General features: G+C 41.4%; 1 protein-coding gene across 3 annotated transcripts in view; it reads right to left on the bottom strand.

The window, feature by feature from the left end:
- Positions 1-551: 551 nt before the first annotated feature.
- Positions 552-20,257, bottom strand: part of LOC124720333 (zinc finger protein 726-like) — a 326,530-nt gene continuing 306,824 nt past the window's right edge. For all 3 annotated transcript variants that reach the window (XM_047245645.1, XM_047245649.1, XM_047245650.1), the window contains one exon: positions 552-2,151. In XM_047245645.1, coding sequence (XP_047101601.1) covers positions 825-2,151 — 1,327 coding nt within the window. In that variant the 3' untranslated portion in view covers positions 552-824. The remainder of the gene's footprint in view (positions 2,152-20,257) is intronic.

Here is a 20,257-nt window from a genome sequence, read left to right as displayed (position 1 = left end):
GTTCCACTTAGTTAAGGACCAAACCAATGAGGTAGGATTTAACAATCAGTACCAATTAAGTACATGAAACAATATTTAATAAAACATCTGGTGCAACATACTTCCAGAAACATGTAAACAACTTGTCAAGTCCCTATCATGTAGAACTGTCTACGCATTGTGTTCCAAACATGGACAATCATGCTATTGAGCAGGTTGTTATATTTGTTGTTACATTTACTCATGCAGGATTAGTACTAACAAAACAAATGTACACACTTAATGACACACAGGGCAAATCTCTTGAGAAAACATACCTGAGTAAAATAATTGCCATAATCATGTTTCTCCAGTGTTGAGTTTATTAGCCTGAGTGAAGGAACTGCCATGAATATATGGGTACCCAATTGCTGACATTGTTCCTAAAATGCAGAGTTACAAGTAATACATGATGACTATGTTAGGGGTAATAATCAGAAAGTCATGACATTTCCTTGGCCTTATACTAAATATTGCATGCTACTTATGATTACTGACAAAAGTAAGGATTTATCACGATTCAGAACCCTCTTGTCTCAAGATCGGTAGGAAAAAATAGTGTTAATAACAGAAACATATTTGATTCACGTTTGAGGCACATTTAGCAATACTATTTCTTGAGATTTCAAGCTGCAGATATGGATTTTTATATTGTCATTTTATCTGCTACCACTCTAAAGTATACATAATTACACATTTTTTCACAATTCTACCCCATTCTACTGTTATTTCACAGCCATTACAACTTATTGTCTCCCTGCTACATCCATTATTTTACAGGCCTTGAGAGCACCAACCAGGGATACCTATTTGCTTAAACTAACACCTACTTGTAGTTTCTTTCTGAAGTGGAGTAATGCATGTGTCTTGAGAGTACTCAACTGAGTGAAGCTTCTGTCACAGATTACACATTTATGAGGGTTTCTTCCAGTGTGAATTAATACATGCCTATTGAGAGTGCCTGACATAGCAAAAGATTTCCCACAAATAACACATTTGTTAGGTTTCTGTCCAGTGTGAATGAAACTGTGTGCCTTGAGACTGCCCGACATAGCAAAAGATTTCCCACAGATGTCACATTTGTGCGCTTTCTTTCCAGTGTGAATTAATGTGTGTTTCTTGAGATCACCTGACATAGCAAAAGATTTCCCACAAACCTCACATTTGTGAGGTTTCTCTCCAGTGTGGAAGAATGTGTGTTTCTTTAGATCGCCTAACATAGTAAAACATTTCCCACAAATCTGGCATTTGTGAGGTTTCTTCCCAGTGTGAATTAATGTGTGTTTCTTGAGATCACCTAACATAGTAAAAGATTTCCCACAGATTTCACATTTGTGAGGTTTCTCTCCAGTGTGAATCAATATGTGAGTCTTAAGATGACATGACTGGGCAAACGATTTGCCACAAATATCACATTTGTGAGGTCTTTTCCCGGTGTGTATCAGTGCATGCCTCTTGAGATCACTTGACCTAGCAAACAATTTGCGACAAATATCACATTTGTGGGTTCTGTTTGCAGTAAGTAGATCAGCCTGGGCAGTGACATTAACAGCTGTAGAAGCAGCTCCATAATCATTTGATTTCTCCATCTCATTTCTCATATGTGTGTATCGCCTGTCATTAGAGGACTTCTTTGAAGCTTTCGAAGTTTCCTTACATGAAGACTGCTCATTGTGTTCTGTAACAGAAACTTCTGGCTCACTATCCAAGAAGATACTGCTTTGATGATGATCACTAGAGCCATATTTTTCATGGTTGCCAGCAGGTAAGACAGAATTCTCACTCATTCTCAAATGGTTTTTCAAACGAACATTACTGTGAAATACCTCACCACACCACTTACAAACATACAAAGGTGGTTGCATACCATCAATGTGCACAAACACATGCATTATGAGTCTGTATTTGGAAGGAAAGCTTTGTCGGCAGAAATTACAGCTATATACATGAAATTCCTTTTCCCTTGTACTACAGTCATATTGGGTAGCAACTGACCACTCCTTATCGATAATCACATCTTCTGTATTGGGACCCAACTCGTGTGTTGACATCTTCAACTTATCCTGGACTAGCCCATGGTGATAAGTTTCCTCACATAATATGCCACAGCTCCCACCAGTACTCTGAGTCAATCTGAAGAGTAAGGACAAGAATGTTAAATAATGATATACAAACAACAAAGAAACAATATTTGAGTGTCCATAAATCAAGTACTATAGGCCACGAGTCATAAAAGTGTATAAGAAATTACATATTCAGTAACTAATTTAAAATTACAATATTCACCAGAAGGAAAGAAATGATGAAGTAAACGTGGTTTAAAACGAAAATAACCAGATGAAACTCAATAATGATTAATTTGAGCCACTGCAGATTTTATGTGTAATTATTAAAATGGTTCAAATGGCTCTAAGCACTATGGGACTTAACATCTGAGGTAATCAGTCCCCTGGACTTAGAACTACTTAAATCCAAGTAACCTAAGGACATCACACACAACCACACTGCCTTCATAAGAAGAAGTTGATCCGAGGCATTCTAAGTGGTTGTAATTAAACTGACAGTGTTCGGGGTGCTGCAATATGGGCTCTATACTTTGCAGGATGCAAAAACATTGTAGCAAGTTCATTAACTGGTGTCCTCACGGAGTATGCTGAAAAGTAATTTTTCACTTTCTACTACCAGGTGAAAATATGTTGCTATAAGCATCCAAAATGAGTTACCAGTGCAGGAAAATAGGAAAAACGACCAGAGCAATGATAATGGTGGTTCTGGTGCGTTTATGAGGATATTATCAGGTGTTACGTGTTGAAAATGGTCTACCGACTCTGCAAAATGATGTATCCATGACATGACATGGTTAACAGTTGCCTACAGCATATCTAGTGTATCTCACATCAAAATAATGGTGAAGACACTGAAATGCAGGAATCACATTGCATAACAAGGTCCTTATCAAGTTCAGATGTCACTGTACAACGAAGGGGTCCATTATGTGTCATTGTCTCCAAGAAACGCTGACAGAATGTAGGGGTTTGTGAAACCACACCACATTCACATAAGCTGAGTGCAGTGGATGTTCTGGCACAATATTTGGGAGGACAAACCCATATGTGACAGTTCTGTGCATTCACAGTCCCATGCAAAGCAAAATATGCTTTGTCCATCCAAAAGTTACTCATTTCCCCGCATGCCAAAAATGAAGGTCAAAGTCACTTGAAGCCTATCTTGGGGCTTCTTTAGCAGCACAGTGAGATACTAGTGTAAAATGTGCCACAAAATCTTTCGAACTGTTGACCAGGTGGTGGGGCAGTGGTAGACAGTCAGAGGCAGAAGCAGAAGTGGGGGGGGAGAGGGGGAGAGAGAGAGAGGGGGGGGGGGAGAGAGAGAGAGAGAGAGAGAGAGGGGGGGAGGGGAGAGAGGGGGAGAGAGAGGGGGGAGAGAGAGAGAGAGAGAGAGGGAGAGAGAAAGGGGGGAGGGGGAGAGAGAGGGGGAAGGGGGGAGAGAGAGAGAGAGAGAGGGAGGGGGTTGGGGAGGGGGAGAAAGAGAGGGAAGGGGGAGAGAGGGAAGGGGGTGAGAGGGAGAAGGGGAGAGGGGGAGAGAGGGAGAGGGGGAGAGAGGGAGAGGGGGAGAGAGGGAGAGGGGGAGAGAGGGAGAGGGGGAGAGAGGGAGAGGGGAGAGGGGGAGAGAGGGAGAGGGGGAGAGAGGGAGAGGGGGAGAGAGGGGGAGAGAGAGAGAGGGGGGAGAGAGGGAGAGGGGGAGAGAGGGAGAGGGGGAGAGAGGGAGAGGGGGAGAGAGGGAGAGGGGGAGAGAGGGAGAGGAGGCGAGAGAGGGGGGGAGAGAGAGGGGGTGAGAGAGGGGGGAGAGAGAGGGGAGAGAGAGGGTGAGAGGGGGCGAGAGAGGGGGGAGAGGGGGCGAGAGAGGGGGGAGAGGGTGCGAGAGGGTGCGAGAGAGGGGGGAGAGGGGGGAGGGGGCGAGAGGGGGGAGAGAGGGTGAGAGGGAGGGGAGAGGGAGGGAGGGGGAGAGGGAGGGGGAGAGGGAGGGGGGGAGAGGGAGAGGGAGGGGGGAGAGAGAAAGAGAGAGGGGGGAGAGGGGGTGAGAGGGGGGGAGAGGGGCGAAAGAGGGTGAGAGGGAGGGTGAGAGGGAGGGTGAGAGGGAGGGGGGGGAGAGAGAGGGAGAGAGAGGGAGAGAGAGAGAGAGAGAGAGAGAGAGAGAGAGAGAGAGAGAGAGAGAGAGAGGGGGGGGGGATATCCTGTGACAACTCTAGAGGCATCTGCTGCATGGTCGGCTGTAGCTAAAAGCAACTTCACCAACTGATATTGGAATCTGCTGCAGCACTCAATTCACGTATTTCTTCAAATTTCTTGATCATATTCTTCAACACATTTATTCACACAGTTCACAGCCATTTCTTTCAATGATATTCCTGCAACGTAGTGCTACTGTTCTGATAAAACAACTGTACCACCAGTGCATGGCGTTTCTTCTCAATAGCCACTTCATTTCATATGAAGGCTGAAACCATAACGATGGTGTGTACCTGGACAAGACAAAAATATTCCCCTATTTCGCAATTAGAAACGCCCTTTCTAGGGTGAAAACTTTTTACTGGTTGGAAGCACATTTTTCCATGTTAAAAGATGGTATCATTTCCCTAGGAGCTGTAAATCTTATGAATCCCTTGAATGGTTATGGATTTATAAACCTGTATAGATCTTCCTGGCAGTGTAGGAATCTCAACCTAGCAAAAATCGAAGAATTTTTGAAAATTCTTTGATGTGTGGAAACATATGCACTAGATAATTTCGTATCACAAAAGTATGAACACGAATTCCACCAATTACATCATGGTAGAATCCAAAGCACTGAAACAAAGATTGTGACGTGGTTTTGTCGACCAAGCCTAGCTCGTGTCACATGATCTCGCCAACCAATGGCAGCAGATATTCAGAGCGTAGGAAACGTGATGTCAGCCAGTAACAACATGAATGTTAGGCTGTGCAAACGCACAAATAGGAAAGGTTAATGGTTTAAACTAACATACATCAGTACACCCACAATAAAAGCAAAGTTTTCATATATAATATTGACTTTCGAAAAATTTTTGCTGTTTTTCCGAGGGTATGGTTACAAGAGCACCAGCGTCAATTGCAGCAGCTTAATATTTCTGACGAGCACGGACACTTCATTCCTTACATGTTCTGTAGAGCACTGATTTTTTACATAGATCTCTCAAGAACTTACTTCACACTTGTTTTTGAAAGGCAACTATACTTTGTGTCACATTATTGCGTAACCTGTAATCAGTGAAAGAACTAAAATAAATATGAAAGACTAAACTCGAAACTTTGTTATCTTTTGTGTATTACCTTTTCAAGATATGTGGAAATGCAAATGTGCAGTCAAAATTTAGATTTATGTCACGGTCTTCTGGGACCATAATTTATCTATATGTCTGGACAGGAGCGCTAAGTTTTGAATGGGAATCTAATGACTTAGTAAATTCATCACACGTTCTCAAACATAACATCTTGCATAAAATGAAATTTACTTTGAAATTAACGCTTCTGAAACAAACATTCGCAATATTTCCTCTGTCCAGTTGTAAATGTAAGCAATTACGACGTCACTCATTAAAATGAGCCCAGGAATGAGACTTATTGAAAGCAGTTCGTTGTTACAAAGTATTGCAGAATCTTTAACACTGTTGTCAGCAGGTGCTTGTGTGGCACGGGTTGTTGTTGTTGTTGTTGTGGTGAATGGCCTATTTTCCTTGTAACAAGAGAATTATTTTGGTGATATTCCCCCGTCTTTGTTTTATTGCTGCAGTATTATTCTGCAGTGGCGGGCTACAGTACAATTTTTAATTAGTATATCAAGTTCTTAGGAATCAAAATTACAAAAATTTTACTGAAAAATAAAATAAAAATTGCTGGAAATCTGAAAAATACCTCGTCTGGAACTGAACAGACTTGAGTCCTTTTTGCATGGATATATTAAACAGAAGGTGTACAGCAGTAACCCCAAAACCATTTCTGAGCTGAAAACATATATTCAGGTGATCATCGACGATACTGATGTTCCCATACTTCAGTGGGTCTTGCAGAATCTTGCTATTTGGCTGTGCCACTTCATCACCAATGATGGCAGCCATATCGAACATGTCATAACCTAAATCCGAATATCTGTAGAGAAGTTTACATTTTGAATAAAGTGTGTGAACGCTGTAGTTTGCAACTAATTTATGATATTTTTCATATAGTTCAATAACTGTCACCTTGTATGTTTGCTAAGTTACAGACTGGGCACTGGGCTATGGGCTGCATGTCCCTCACTGTTACCTGTATTTTGACGGAGTAATTCAATTACAGATGTTGGTGTGGCTTTCTGCCCAAGTTGAAAGTGAGATTATTGCTTTTGTTATAATGCATAGGAAGGTGAAATCACTGTTAATGTTCAACATCCTTCCCCACAGTATCACTCCCTCCTTGACTCTCTCATTCTTTTATGGAAACAATTTGTGGTCAAGAGAAAATTTAAGGGACCACCGATTGAAGCTTTCACCTTTTCCTGATCTTTGTTTACTGGACAGTATACATCATTAATGTACATAGACTTTAGAATCATTTAGTCTGAATGTCTAATCAAATATATTTACTTTGCGATTGATCAAAATGTTTGCGGGTACTCACTTTATTGGTTACTAGTATTAACTGCTTATGGTGTTACACATTGTGTCAATGATGAATTGCAAATTGTAGTTTAAAAAGGAAACAATGAAATGGTCTTACATCCAAATTTCCAAGTTGGCAGGTTAATGCATAATACTCTATCCCACTGATTTCTGAACTCAGTCTTCAAAAAATATTTGCATGTCTGGTACCCATGTAGGTACATTTCTTATACACCTGCTGTCAGATAAGGCAAGTTACACAGCACAGAGGTCTAGTGAACCCTTTTAGATATTACTCAGAAGACTGAAGCTTTCACGATCTACAGATGGTAAGTGCTGACTATCAACTTTAGAGTCCTCTAAACGCAACTAATAAGACCATTCCAGACTTAATTTATCAGACTGGTTTGTAAAGTGGGCAACCACAGCCAAACTTCGACAATTTTTCAAAGAAAATTCCGCCCTGACTGTATGAATGATTTTTATTAAATCTGTGACTGGTTTTGCACCAGTTATTGGTGCATCCTCAGGCAATCTGTACAAAAAATAATGTATTATGAGCTCATATAAACTATTTGATCACCAATTCTGAGGTGTCAATTAAACTTTTAAATAGCCAGTTTTTTGAATGAAACAAGAAAGTACTCACATACGCCATTTATAACATGGTAATGCTGAACATTGCCCTGTAGCCACTGCCTACCACTCACATCCAATATACTGCCATCTGGTGAAAACAGTAGTTAAAACTTGAAAATCTTTTTAAAAATTTTTTTAATGATGGGAGCGGCAATGACCTAGAAAATAAAATACGCACTGCCCAAATGTTGCAGTGGCGTACAAGTGGTTAGTGCATTCCAGCGATCATAGGAAGTCACTCGGTTTTTTGCAGTCTGTCACCCAGATAAACCATATGCTGATCCACCTTTCAACATGATTCTGCTTACAGCTGGTAAGATACAAATTATAGTAACTATAGAGTAATGTACAGTCCTTGCCTGGTTTCATGATATTACACTACATTGCGTTACATTAACACCTGATCCACAGATCATGAATATGACATTTTGTAATGTGGAATTTGTCAGTTTAACATTAGGTTTCTTAACACAATGCAATTTTTTTACAATAAGTATTTCATATTTAAAGACTCATCTTCTGAGGAGACAACATCATCATTCATAAATTATTTTGATTTGTTCTTAGATGCTGGTTGGTTATCTGGTAGACAATCAAAGATTTTTGTGGCAGCATAATTCATCTCTTCCTGTGCCCAAGTCAGATTTAGCCCAGTGCACTTTGCTATTATCTTTGAACTGTGATTCGTCATTAATAACAAATTTAGTAAGTGAACGTACGTATTGTGAAAGTACTGCGAATATCCCAAGTTTCTTAAATAAGTGTCTACAAGGTTATCTTGGGTGCTCTCCTACTACTAATCTGCTTTTGTGCAATGAGTACTTTTTCTCTTAATGATGAGTTTCCCCAAAACTTGATGCTATATGAGAGCAGTGAATGAAAATAGGCGTTGTAGGTTAATTTATTGATATGTTTGTCACCAAAATTTGCAATAACCCTAATAGCTTAAGTTGCTGAACTGAAATGTTTCATCAGCTCATCGATCTGCTCCTTCAAATTTATTTCTCATCAATGTACACACCCAGAAATTTCGAATATTCTGCTTAGCAACAGATTTGTGATCAAAATCTATATTTAAGATATGGTATTATGCTATTTAATGCACAGAACAGTATTTATTGTGTTTTCTCAAAATTTATTGTGAGACCATCTGCAGACAACTTCATAATTTCCTGAAAAACGATTCACAATTTCCTCAGCTAATTCTTGTTTCTTGGGTGTGATTACAGTATAATCAGAAAAATAACTAGCCTTGCATCTTCATGAATATAGAGTGTGAAGTCGTTAATACATATTAAGAAAAAATGGGGAACAAAACTGAACACCATGGAACACCATTCTTGATACTTTCCCAGTTACAGTTGCACACTATCTCTACTGTTAATTTCAACCTTCTGCATTCTTCCACTTAAATATGAATTTCTCTGAGTTCTGCTTTCCTGTACTACCTATGCAGCAAAATCAATAACCAATGTCACATTGAAAGAAGTCATACTTCAAAGTCTTTCTTTCTGTCAGATTATTTCAGAATATCTACATTGAAAACCCCACAAACAATAATGTGATTCTCTCTGACTGCCCGATGGCATAATAAAGAATCCAAGTACTTCAGAAATCGCTGGAAATTTCCCAATGGGGACCTATACACAGCTACAATCATTTAATTTAAGCTCACAGGCACTTGTTTCTATATGTCGCTCTACACAATTTTTTTTGTTTCTAAATTATACATACTGTCTTTAATTTTAACGTATGGAGTCCCCTCTATGACCTCCACTTGCCCCCTCCCCTCTACTCACACAGTCCCCTCCCTCTTGACCCTCCATTCCACTCCCTTTCTCCTCTGCTTTTCTTCCCCCTCCACTCCCCTTGCCTCTTCATTCCCCTTCCCTTCAATGATACCCTGTCCACCTTTTCTGCACTAATAGGGCAGTCTCACAATCGTGTGTTCCATTTCTGTTGCTAAGCTGTGAAGTTCATATCGATTATAAAGATGGCAATGACACCTGACAAACTCCACCTTAGTATAGCAGCATTAAATTTACTTTTCTCTTCAAGCTCATGTGGAATTTCCTCCTTCTCTGTTCTTTAACTAGGAAATTTCTCCTTTATTGTGGAATTGTAACTGGCATTGTCGATGAAAATCAGACAGTCCTCATTGAATAGACTCAATAAAGGTAAACACAAGGGTTGAAATACGCCACTGCTAAGTTCTTCATAATAATCATTGGTTTGGGGCATGTAAATCATAGCTTTTGATAAAGCCATATTTAGATCATCCTGCATGGCAGTAAGCATGTTTCCTTTGCCATACAGTACTTTCATTCTGTTATTGCTTTTTGAACTCTGTCATATGTTTAGTGCATTATTTTGATTGAGCCACATCTGACCAAAATAAATAATACAGAAACGATTATTTCCTTTCCTGAGCCTGTGAATTTATCTCAGAGAAGTAATATTTACTACACTATCAGATCCTCTATTGGGGTGCATCTTTCGTCATTCAATTTGTTGTATGTGTATCCCAAAGGTTTCAGGATTCTTCCTCTTGATTGGTGACACCATGTGAAAGCTATCTTACAATTTACTACATCATCTACATTTTTCCTTGTAGGATAGTCACCATGGTCAAGAAATTTCAATATAGTACAAACAGCACAGCAAACGCATTGTTGTGGCCACAATAGGCACGAAGCCCACACCTACGACAGTAGTACAAGTCTATATGCCTACTAGCTCTGCAGATGAAGAAGAAATTGAAGAAATGTATGATGAAATAAAAGAAATTATTCAGATAGTGAAGGGAGACGAAAATTTAATAGTCATGGGTGATTGGAATTCGATAGTAGGAAAAGGAAGAGAAGGAAACGTAGTAGGCGAATATGGATTGGGGCTAAGAAATGAAAGAGGAAGCCGCCTGGTAGAATTTTGCACAGAGCACAACTTAATCATAGCTAACAATTGGTTCAAGAACCATAAAAGAAGGTTGTATATATGGAAGAATCATGGAGATACGAGAAGGTATCAGATAGATTACATAATGGCAAGACAGATTTAGGAACCAGGTTTTAAATTGTAAGACATTTCCAGAGGCAGATGTGGACTCTGACCACAATCTATTGGTTATGAACTGCAGATTAAAACTGAAGAAACTGCCAAAAGGTGGGAATCCAAGGAGATGGGACCTGGATAAACTGACTAAACCAGAGGTTGTACAGAGTTTCAGGGAGAGCATAAGGGAACAATTGAAAAGAATGGGGGAAAGAAATACAGTAGAAGAATGGGTAGCTTTGAGAGATGAAGTAGTGAAGGCAGCAGACGATCAAGTAGGTAAAAAGATGAGGGCTAGTAGAAATCCTTGGGTGACAGAAGAAATACTGAATTTAATTGACGAAAGGAGGAAATACAAAAATGCAGTAAATGAAGCAGGCAAAAAGGAATACAAACGTCTCAAAAATGAGATCGACAGGAAGTGCAAAATGGCTAAGCAGGCATGGATAGAGGACAAATGTAAGGATGTAGAGGCTTATCTCACAAGCGGTAAGATAGATGGTGCCTACAGGAAAATTAAAGATACCTTTGGAGAAAAGAGAACCACTTGTATGAATATCAAGAGCTCAGATGGAAATCCAGTTCTAAGCAAAGAAGGGAAAGCAGAAAGGTGGAAGGAGTATATAGAAGGTCTATACAACGGCGATGTACTTGAGGGCAGTGTTATAGAAATGGAAGAGGATGTAGATGAAGATGAAATGGGAGAAACGATACTGCATGAAGAGTTTGACAGAGCACTGAAAGACCTGAGTCGAAACAAGGCCCCGGGAGTACACATTCCATTAGAACTACTGATGGCCTTGGGAGAGCCAGTCCTGACAAAACTCTACCATCTGGTGAGCAAAATGTATGAGACTGGCGAAATACCCTCAGACTGCAAGAAGAATATAATAATTCCAATCCCAAAGAAAGCAGGCATTGACAGATGTGAAAATTACCAAACTATCAGTCTAATAAGTCACAGCTGCAATATACTAACGCGAATTCTTTACAGATGAATGGAAAAACTGATAGAAGCCGACGTCTGGGAAGATCAGTTTGGATTCTGTAGAAATATGGGAACACGTGAGGCAATACTGACCCTATGACCTAGTTTAGAAACTAGATTAAGAAAAGGCAAACCTACGTTTCTAGCATTTGTAGACTTAGAGAAAGCTTTTGACAATGTTGACTGGAATACTCTCTTTCAATTTCTGAAGGTGGCAGGGGTAAAATACAGGGAGCGAAACGCTATTTACAATTTGTACAGAAACCAGATGGCAGTTATAAGAGTCGAGGGACATGAAAAGGAAGCAGTGGTTGGGAAGGGAGTGAGACAGGGTTGTAGCCTCTCCCTGATGATGTTCAATCTGTTTATTGAGTAAGCAGTAAAACCAACAAAAGAAAAATTCGGAGTAGGTATTAAAATCCATGGCGAAGAAATAAAAACTTTAAGGCTCGCCAATGACATTGTAATTCTGTCACAGAGAGCAAAGGAAATGGAAGAGCAGTTGAACGGAATGGGCAGTGTCTTTTAAAGGAGGATATAAGATTAACATCAACAAAAGCAAAACGAGGGTAATGGAATGTAGTCGAATTAAGTTGGGTGATGCTGAGGGAATTAGATTAGGAAATTAGACACTTAAAGTAATAAAGGAGTTTTGCTATTTGGGGAGCAAACTAACTGATGATCCTCGAAGTAGAGAAATTTGTTAACACCGAATATTGATTTAAGTGTCAGGAAGTCGTTTCTGAAAGTATTTGTATGGAGTGTAGCCATGTATGGAAGTGAAACATGGACGATAAATAGTTTGGACAAGAAGAGAATAGAAGATTTCGAAATGTGGTGCTACAGAAGAATGTTGAAGATTAGATGGGTAGATCACATAACTAATGAGGAGGTACTGAATAGAATTGGGGAGAAGAGGAGTTTGTGGCACATCACCAATTTAGTATTGGAGGGCAGAGTGGAGGGTAAAAATCGTAGAGGGAGACCAAGAGATGAATACACTACACAGATTCAGAAGTATGTGGGCTGCAGTACGTACTGGGGGATGAAGAAGCTTGCATAGCATAGATTAGCATGGAGAGCTGCATCAAACCAGTCTCAGGACTGAAGACCACAACAACAACAACGACGACGACGAACATCTTTCTACACATCTTCGAAATTCTTTTCCTCGACACAGGTTTCCATCGACTGCACTTCTGCAAATATTCTCAGTAAAGTTCAGTGGTCAAACACCAGATACCTATGCTGAAGTCTGCAGAGCTATAAGATTTCCTCTCTTGTCGCTTAGTCTTTAAGGTCATAAAGAAATCCGTTTACCTAGTATAACACTATGTGCTGGCTATGTGTGTTTTGGAACGAAGTCATCTTAACTCAGAAATAAAAATTGCCATACTAATCAATGAAAATCACTGCTCTCTTAGCAAACATATGCTTCTTTCAGGGTGCACAAGTGAATGTTGGATAGTGAGCTTTACCATATGATCTTGTCTGTCCGGTACCCATTGCTTATTATGCTATTCCGAAGGCACCTATGGTGGAAATGACACTGTGGCAAAAGTATGAGCTTAGAGACATGGACCAAGCCAAAAAATAGGCCAAAGGGTGCTTGTTGACATTCAAAAACTGGAGGGAAGATGAAGGCTTTGAAAACTGGCATAACCCTCTGAACCACAATTGTTGCTCCCTGATGTAGAGAAGCACGAACTTTATGCAAGGAAGCAATCTTGTTTTCTTTCAGAAGTTACAGGCGACAAGTTTCTGCTAGCCCAGTGCATGTCTTAGCCTAGTGACTGAGAATGTAGGATCATTGTGCAAGGGTTTCACAAAGCAAGACGATGTGATAATGGGTGGAACTGGAACCAGTATTGACATGGGTCAGGTCTACAATATTGAGTACAACCTGCTAAAAATATCATCTGCACCCAATCTTACAAACGTGGGCTTGGTTCCTGCTTTCATGGGGTTAGGTTTGCCCCAACTGAACAGTTTTGTCACGAAGGTCAATATGGAGTTAGATCAGCTACTTTGGGCAGCTACTTTGTCAGGTATGCCTTTAGTTCGTATTGATACTATTAGCAGATGGGACTTCACAAGGTGTGGCCTGCATCTCAGTAGGAAAGAAAAGGGTAAATTGGTAGTGATGATAGAAAAATTTTTAAGCGGAGTACTGAAACTCCGCTTAAAGGTAAAGAGACCTTTGGAGATAAGAGAACGACTTGTATGAATATCAAGAGCTCAGATGGAAACCCAGTTCTAAGCAAAGAAGGGAAAGCAGAAAGGTGGAAGGAGTATATAGAGGGTCTATACAAGGGCGATGTACTTGAGGACAATATTATGGAAATGGAAGAGGATGTAGATGAAGATGAAATGGGAGATATGATACTGCGTGAAGAGTTTGACAGAGCACTGAAAGACCTGAGTCGGAACAAAGCCCCCGGAGTAGACAATATTCCATTGGAACTACTGACGGCCGTGGGAGAGCCAGTCCTGACAAAACTCTACCATCTGGTGAGGAAGATGTATGAGACAGGTGAAATACCCTCAGACTTCAAGAAGAATATAATAATTCCAATCCCAAAGAAAGCAGGTGTTGACAGATGTGAAAATTACCGAACTATCATTTTAATAAGTCATAGCTGCAAAATACTAACACGAATTCTTTACAGACGAATGGAAAAACTAGTAGAAGCCAACCTCGGGGAAGATCAGTTTGGATTCCGTAGAAACACTGGAACACGTGAGGCAATACTGACCTTACGACTTATCTTAGAAGAAAGATTAAGGAAAGGCAAACCTACGTTTCTAGCATTTGTAGACTTAGAGAAAGCTTTTGACAATGTTGACTGGAATACTCTCTTTCAAATTCTAAAGATGGCAGGGGTAAAATACAGGGAGCGAAAGGCTGTTTACAATTTGTACAGAAACCAGATGGCAGTTATAAGAGTCGAGGGACATGAAAGGGAAGCAGTGGTTGGGAAGGGAGTAAGACAGGGTTGTAGCCTCTCCCCGATGTTGTTCAATCTGTATATTGAGCAAGCAGTAAAGGAAACAAAAGAAAAATTCGGAGTAGGTATTAAAATTCATGGAGAAGAAATAAAAACTTTGAGATTCGCCGATGACATTGTAATTCTGTCAGAGACAGCAAAGGACTTGGAAGAGCAGTTGAATGGAATGGACAGTGTCTTGAAAGGAGGATATAAGATGAACATCAACAAAAGCAAAACAAGGATAATGGAATGTAGTCTAATTAAGTCGGGTGATGCTGAGGGAATTAGATTAGGAAATGAGACACTTAAAGTAGTAAAGGAGTTTTGCTATTTGGGGAGCAAAATAACTGATGATGGTCGAAGTAGAGAGGATATAAAATGTAGGCTGGCTATGGCAAGGAAAGCGTTTCTGAAGAAGAGAAATTTGTTAACATCCAGTATTGATTTAAGTGTCAGGAAGTCATTTCTGAAAGCATTCGTATGGAGTGTAGCCATGTATGGAAGTGAAACATGGACGATAAATAGTTTGGACAAGAAGAGAATAGAAGCTTTCGAAATGTGGTGCTACAGAAGAATGATGAAGATTAGATGGGTAGATCACATAACTAATGAGGAAGTATTGAATAGGATTGGGGAGAAGAGAAGTTTGTGGCACAACTTGACCGGAAGAAGGGATCGATTGGTAGGACATGTTCTGAGGCATCAAGGGATCACCAATTTAGTATTGGAGGGCAGCGTGGAGGGTAAAAATCGTAGAGGGAGACCAAGAGATGAATACATTAAGCAGATTCAGAAGGATGTAGGTTGCAGTAGGTACTGGGAGATGAAAAACCTTGCACAGGATAGAGTAGCATGGAGAGCTGCATCAAACCAGTCTCAGGACTGAAGACCACAACAACAACAACAACTGAAACTCAGGGAAGTACCTCTTTTTTTAGGCTAAGATCAGTGTCCAATGATTCGACACTGAATGAAATTAAGCTTAATGAGAATGTCAGACAGGTGGGCACTACACATTCTCATGAAAGTACAGTGAAAAATAATGTTAGACCATCCCATCAGAATGTCGGGATTAAAACATTGAATCAGATGAGCTTTTTCGTTTAGAAGATTTAGAAACAGAGTGGAATAGATGTATTATGGCTGTGCAAACACGATATCACCAAAGATGTGGAGAAGATAAATGTAGGTGGGTGTAAGGTTTCAGCATATGTAAATAGACACATTATGGAAAGAGGTGGAGCTGTCATATACAAGGTCTGTTCAAAAAATTCCATAACATTCGTAATTTCGCGCCAATGGCGTCTTGGAGCGAAATGCAGTTGGCATCCCTGCACATGCTTGTGTTTAATGTGGGTGTGCCAGAATTTTCATTGTTTTATGTCTGTTATTGTTCAGTGCTGTATTGAATAGAATATGTCACACAGTTTGCGAATTTCAAGATGGCAGAGTCAGAAAATCTATGATCCTGCATTAAATTTTGAATGAAAATCAAGAAAACCTTTACAGGGACACAACTGATGCACGAACCAGATGGTGGTCAGTGCTTAAGCTATATTCAGTTTTACGAATAGTTAACATAGTTTAAATGTGGCCGGACTCATTTTACAAAGGACCCTCATTCAGGATACCCTTCACAACATGTACCAGTGATGCTGATGTCAGGAGCCTGAACGAAATTGCGCATCCCAATCGAAGAATGACTGTCAGACTAACATTTCTGTTGGATCATTTCATGAAACCCTAACACAGCATCTTGGAATGCATCATGTTGCTGCCAACTTCATCCCACAGTTCGAGTCAAGACCAGGAAGACGTTAACCTCATAATCTGTGAAGCGCTTTTGAATCTCGCAAACGAGAATGACATGATGTTTAAGAGGATCATAAATGGTGATGAGGTGTAGGTCTCTCATTGTGATGTTGAAACCAAGGTTCAATCCAGGAACAATTCTCGAATACCAAAAATAGTTTGTCAGGTTAGGTGAAATGTGAAGGACAGGTTTACAGTTTTCGTTCACTTCAGGTGATTAGTTCAACATGAATCTGTGCCATGGAGACAAACTTGATTGTGCTATCGACACATGTCAACAACACTTGCAAGAAAATGTTAGAAAGAAATGGCCTGAAATGAGATGAAGTAAGGCATGGCTCTTCAATCACTATCACACATCCACACACTCATCCCTATTGGTGTGAGAATACTGCGCAAGAAATGGAGGGAGAGAGACGGCATTGGGGAGGGAGAGGGTAGGGGGGAGACGGAGAGAGTAGGGGGGGGAGACGGAGAGAGTAGGGGGGAGACGGAGAGAGTAGGGGGGGGAGACGGAGAGAGTAGGGGGGGGAGACGGAGAGAGTAGGGGGGGGGGGGAGACGGAGAGAGTAGGGGGGAGACGGAGAGAGTAGGGGGGGGAGACGGAGAGAGTAGGGGGGGGAGACGAAGAGAGTAGGGGGGGGGAGACGTAGAGAGTAGGGTGGGGGGGAGACGTAGAGAGTAGGGTGGGGGGGAGACGGAGAGAGTAGGGGGGGGAGACGGAGAGAGTAGGGGGGGAGACGGAGAGAGTAGGGAGGAGACGGAGAGAGTAGGGGGGGAGACGGAGAGAGTAGGGGGGGGAGACGGAGAGAGTAGGGGGGGGGGGAGACGGAGAGAGTAGGGGGGAGACGGAGAGAGTAGGGGGGAGATGGAGAGAGTAGGGGGGGGGAGACGGAGAGAGAGTGGGAGGGAGAGGGGGAGAGAGTGGGAGGGAGAGGGGGAGAGAGTGGGAGGGAGAGGGGGAGAGAGTGGGAGGGAGAGGGGGAGAGAGTGGGAGGGAGAGGGAGAGAGAGTGGGAGGGAGAGGGAGAGAGAGTGGGAGGGAGAGGGAGAGGGAGAGAGAGTGGGAGGGAGAGGGAGAGAGAGTGGGAGGGAGAGGGGGAGGGAGAGAGAGTGGGAGGGAGAGGGGGAGAGAGTAGGAGGGAGAGGGGGAGAGAGTAGGAGGGAGAGAGGGAGAGAGTAGGAGGGAGAGGGGGAGAGAGTAGGAGGGAGAGGGGGAGAGAGTAGGAGGGAGAGGGGGAGAGAGTAGGAGGGAGAGGGGGGGAGAGTAGGAGGGAGAGGGGGGGAGAGTAGGAGGGAGAGGGGGAGAGAGTAGGAGGGAGAGGGGGAGAGAGTAGGAGGGAGAGGGGGAGAGAGTAGGAGGGAGAGGGGGAGAGAGTAGGAGGGAGAGGGGGAGAGAGTAGGAGGGAGAGGGAGGGAGTAGGAGGGAGAGGGAGGGAGTAGGAAGGAGAGGGAGGGAGTAGGAAGGAGAGGGAGGGAGTAGGAAGGAGAGGGAGGGAGTAGGAAGGAGAGGGAGGGAGTAGGAAGGAGAGGGAGGGAGTAGGAAGGAGAGGGAGGGAGGAGAGGAAATGGGATAGAACCTGAAGAGCATAGAGTCAAAGTGGATCTGGGAGGGGAGGCGAGAAGGAAATGTAAGAGTACACCCTCCTGCCTCCTCCCTGTGCTTCTGCTAATTGTTTTTGTATCACCTCCCACGTCAAGTCCCCCTCTGCTCGGATTTCACAGGACAAAGATTCCAATGCAGGTCAGATGCAGGTCATATTTCACTGACATGAGCATAAACATCCAACCACGAGTACCTCCACTCCGATGGCCAGTGCTCCAGCAACTTTCATGAAGCACTCTCTTTTCCCCATGCACCTCACATCTCTGAGCCCATGTGATATCACATTACTACAACTAACATGTATACAGTTTTGCATATGTTGGAATTGTTTAAAATGCCTGTCCGTACAAGAAAACGTTTACGAACTGATCTACCTGTAATTCTCATTATGTTTTGTTAATATTATATCAGCAGCAGGTCGTACTTCTTTTTAAAATATCTATGCACGGCACTTTTACGGCATTTGCATCATGGCACTGACTGATGAAGACATCGACTGTAAGTATTTGAAATAAAAAAGAAATATCACTGCTAAGCATTCGATTTTCTATATTCAATTAATTTACTTTTTGTCCATGGCACAGTGTAATGGGAGTGCTGATGATGAAGATACTGAATCAACTTGCTGTTGTTGCTGTAGTATTCCAGAAAAGGTATTTAGAATACTGCTGGCAAATATGTGAAGAGCAACTGGCATGCCACCTCTGGCTCTGAGACCATTTTCAGCCACACTACCTAACTGTCTTAAGGCAACAAACACAGACATATGGAAGAAGAAGAAGATGATGATGATGATCTACATGATTACTGTGTAATTCACAATTAAGGTCCTGGCAGCGGGTCATCAAACCATCATATTTAATCTACTTCTCTACAATTCCACACATCTTTCCATATGCGCTCTGATTTCTCGTACTTTACAATGATGGTAATTTCTCCCTACATAGATGGGCACCAAAAAACTATCATACTCTGATGACAGAATTCGTGATTGAAATTTTATGAAAAAGTCTTACCATAGCGAAAAACGCCTTTGTTTTAATTATCACCACCCCAGTTCATGTATTCATAGCACCCTCTCCCTTATTTCATGAGAATACATAACGATCTGCCCTTCTTTGAATTTCTTTGATGTCCCACACCACTCTGCAATACTCCACAAGAGGACAGACAAGCATAGTGTATGCCTTTTATTTAGTAGAACTGTTACGTTTTCTAAGTGGTCTGTCAAGGAATCAGTGTTTGGTTTCCTTTCTCCAGAGCATTGTCTATATGAATGTAATGATTTAATTTATTCATAATTGTAATCCCTATGTATGTAGTTGAGTTCACAGCTTTTAGGTTTGTATGATTTATCGTGCAAACGCAATTTAGCACATTCCTTTTAGTACTGATGTGGTTGACTTCATACTTTTCATTATTTACCGTTAGTTGGCATTTCTCACACTATACAGATATCTTGTCTATCACTTCACAATTCTTTTTGATTATCTGATGACTTTACAATAAGGTAAATGACAGTATCCTCTGCAAACCATCTAAGAGAGCTGCTCAGACTGTCTCCAAAGTCGTGTATGTAGATTAGGAACAAGAGAGGGCCTATAACACTTCCTTGGGAAACCACAGATACTACTTCGATGACTTTCTGTCAGTTATTACGAACTGTGACCTTTCTGGTACAAAATCACGGATCAGTACACACAACTAGGATGATACTCCAGGGGCTTGCAATTTAATTGGAAGTCTTTTGTGAGGAACTGAGTCAAAAGCCTTCTGAAAATCAAAAAATATGGAATCACTGTAATGTCATATGTCCATATCAGTCATTACTTTGCGAGAATAAAGAGCTTGCTGTGTTTCACATGAATTACATTTTCCGAATACGTGTTGGCTATTTGTCAAAAATGATGTCTTCAAGGTAATTCATAATGTTCAAACAGATTATATTTTCCAAAATCCTAATGCAAAGCGACATTAGTGGAATGGGTCTGCTTTTCATCGGATTACTCCCGTTTCCTTTCTTGGGTGTGATTTGTGCAACTTTCCTGTCTTTGGGTACCGATCTTTCTGCTGTTGAAGAGCTGTATACGACTGCTAAGTATGTAGCTATTGTATCAGCATAATCTGAAAGGAAACTGAATGGTGTACAATGTGGACCAGAGGCATTGCTTTTTTCAAGTGTTTTAAGCTGCTCCGCTACATTTAGGATATCCACTCTTACGTTACTCATGCAGGAAGTTATTCTTGATTAGAATTCGGGAATACTCGCTTTACTATTCTTGTGCAGGAATTTAGAAAAACCAGTATCAGTAACTCTACTTTAGAGGCACTGCCATCAATAACATTACCATTGCTCTCGCGCAATGAACATATTAATGCACCCTGTCAATGGTACACTTCACACACAACCAGAATTTCTTTGGGTTTTCTACTAGATTTCGAGACAGTGTCGTTCTGAAAACTATTAAAAGCCTCTCTCAC

This window comes from Schistocerca piceifrons, chromosome 11, assembly GCF_021461385.2.
Source record: "Schistocerca piceifrons isolate TAMUIC-IGC-003096 chromosome 11, iqSchPice1.1, whole genome shotgun sequence".
In the NCBI taxonomy this organism is placed as follows: Eukaryota; Metazoa; Arthropoda; class Insecta; order Orthoptera; family Acrididae; genus Schistocerca; species Schistocerca piceifrons.
This window is presented reverse-complemented; position numbering and strand designations above follow the sequence as displayed.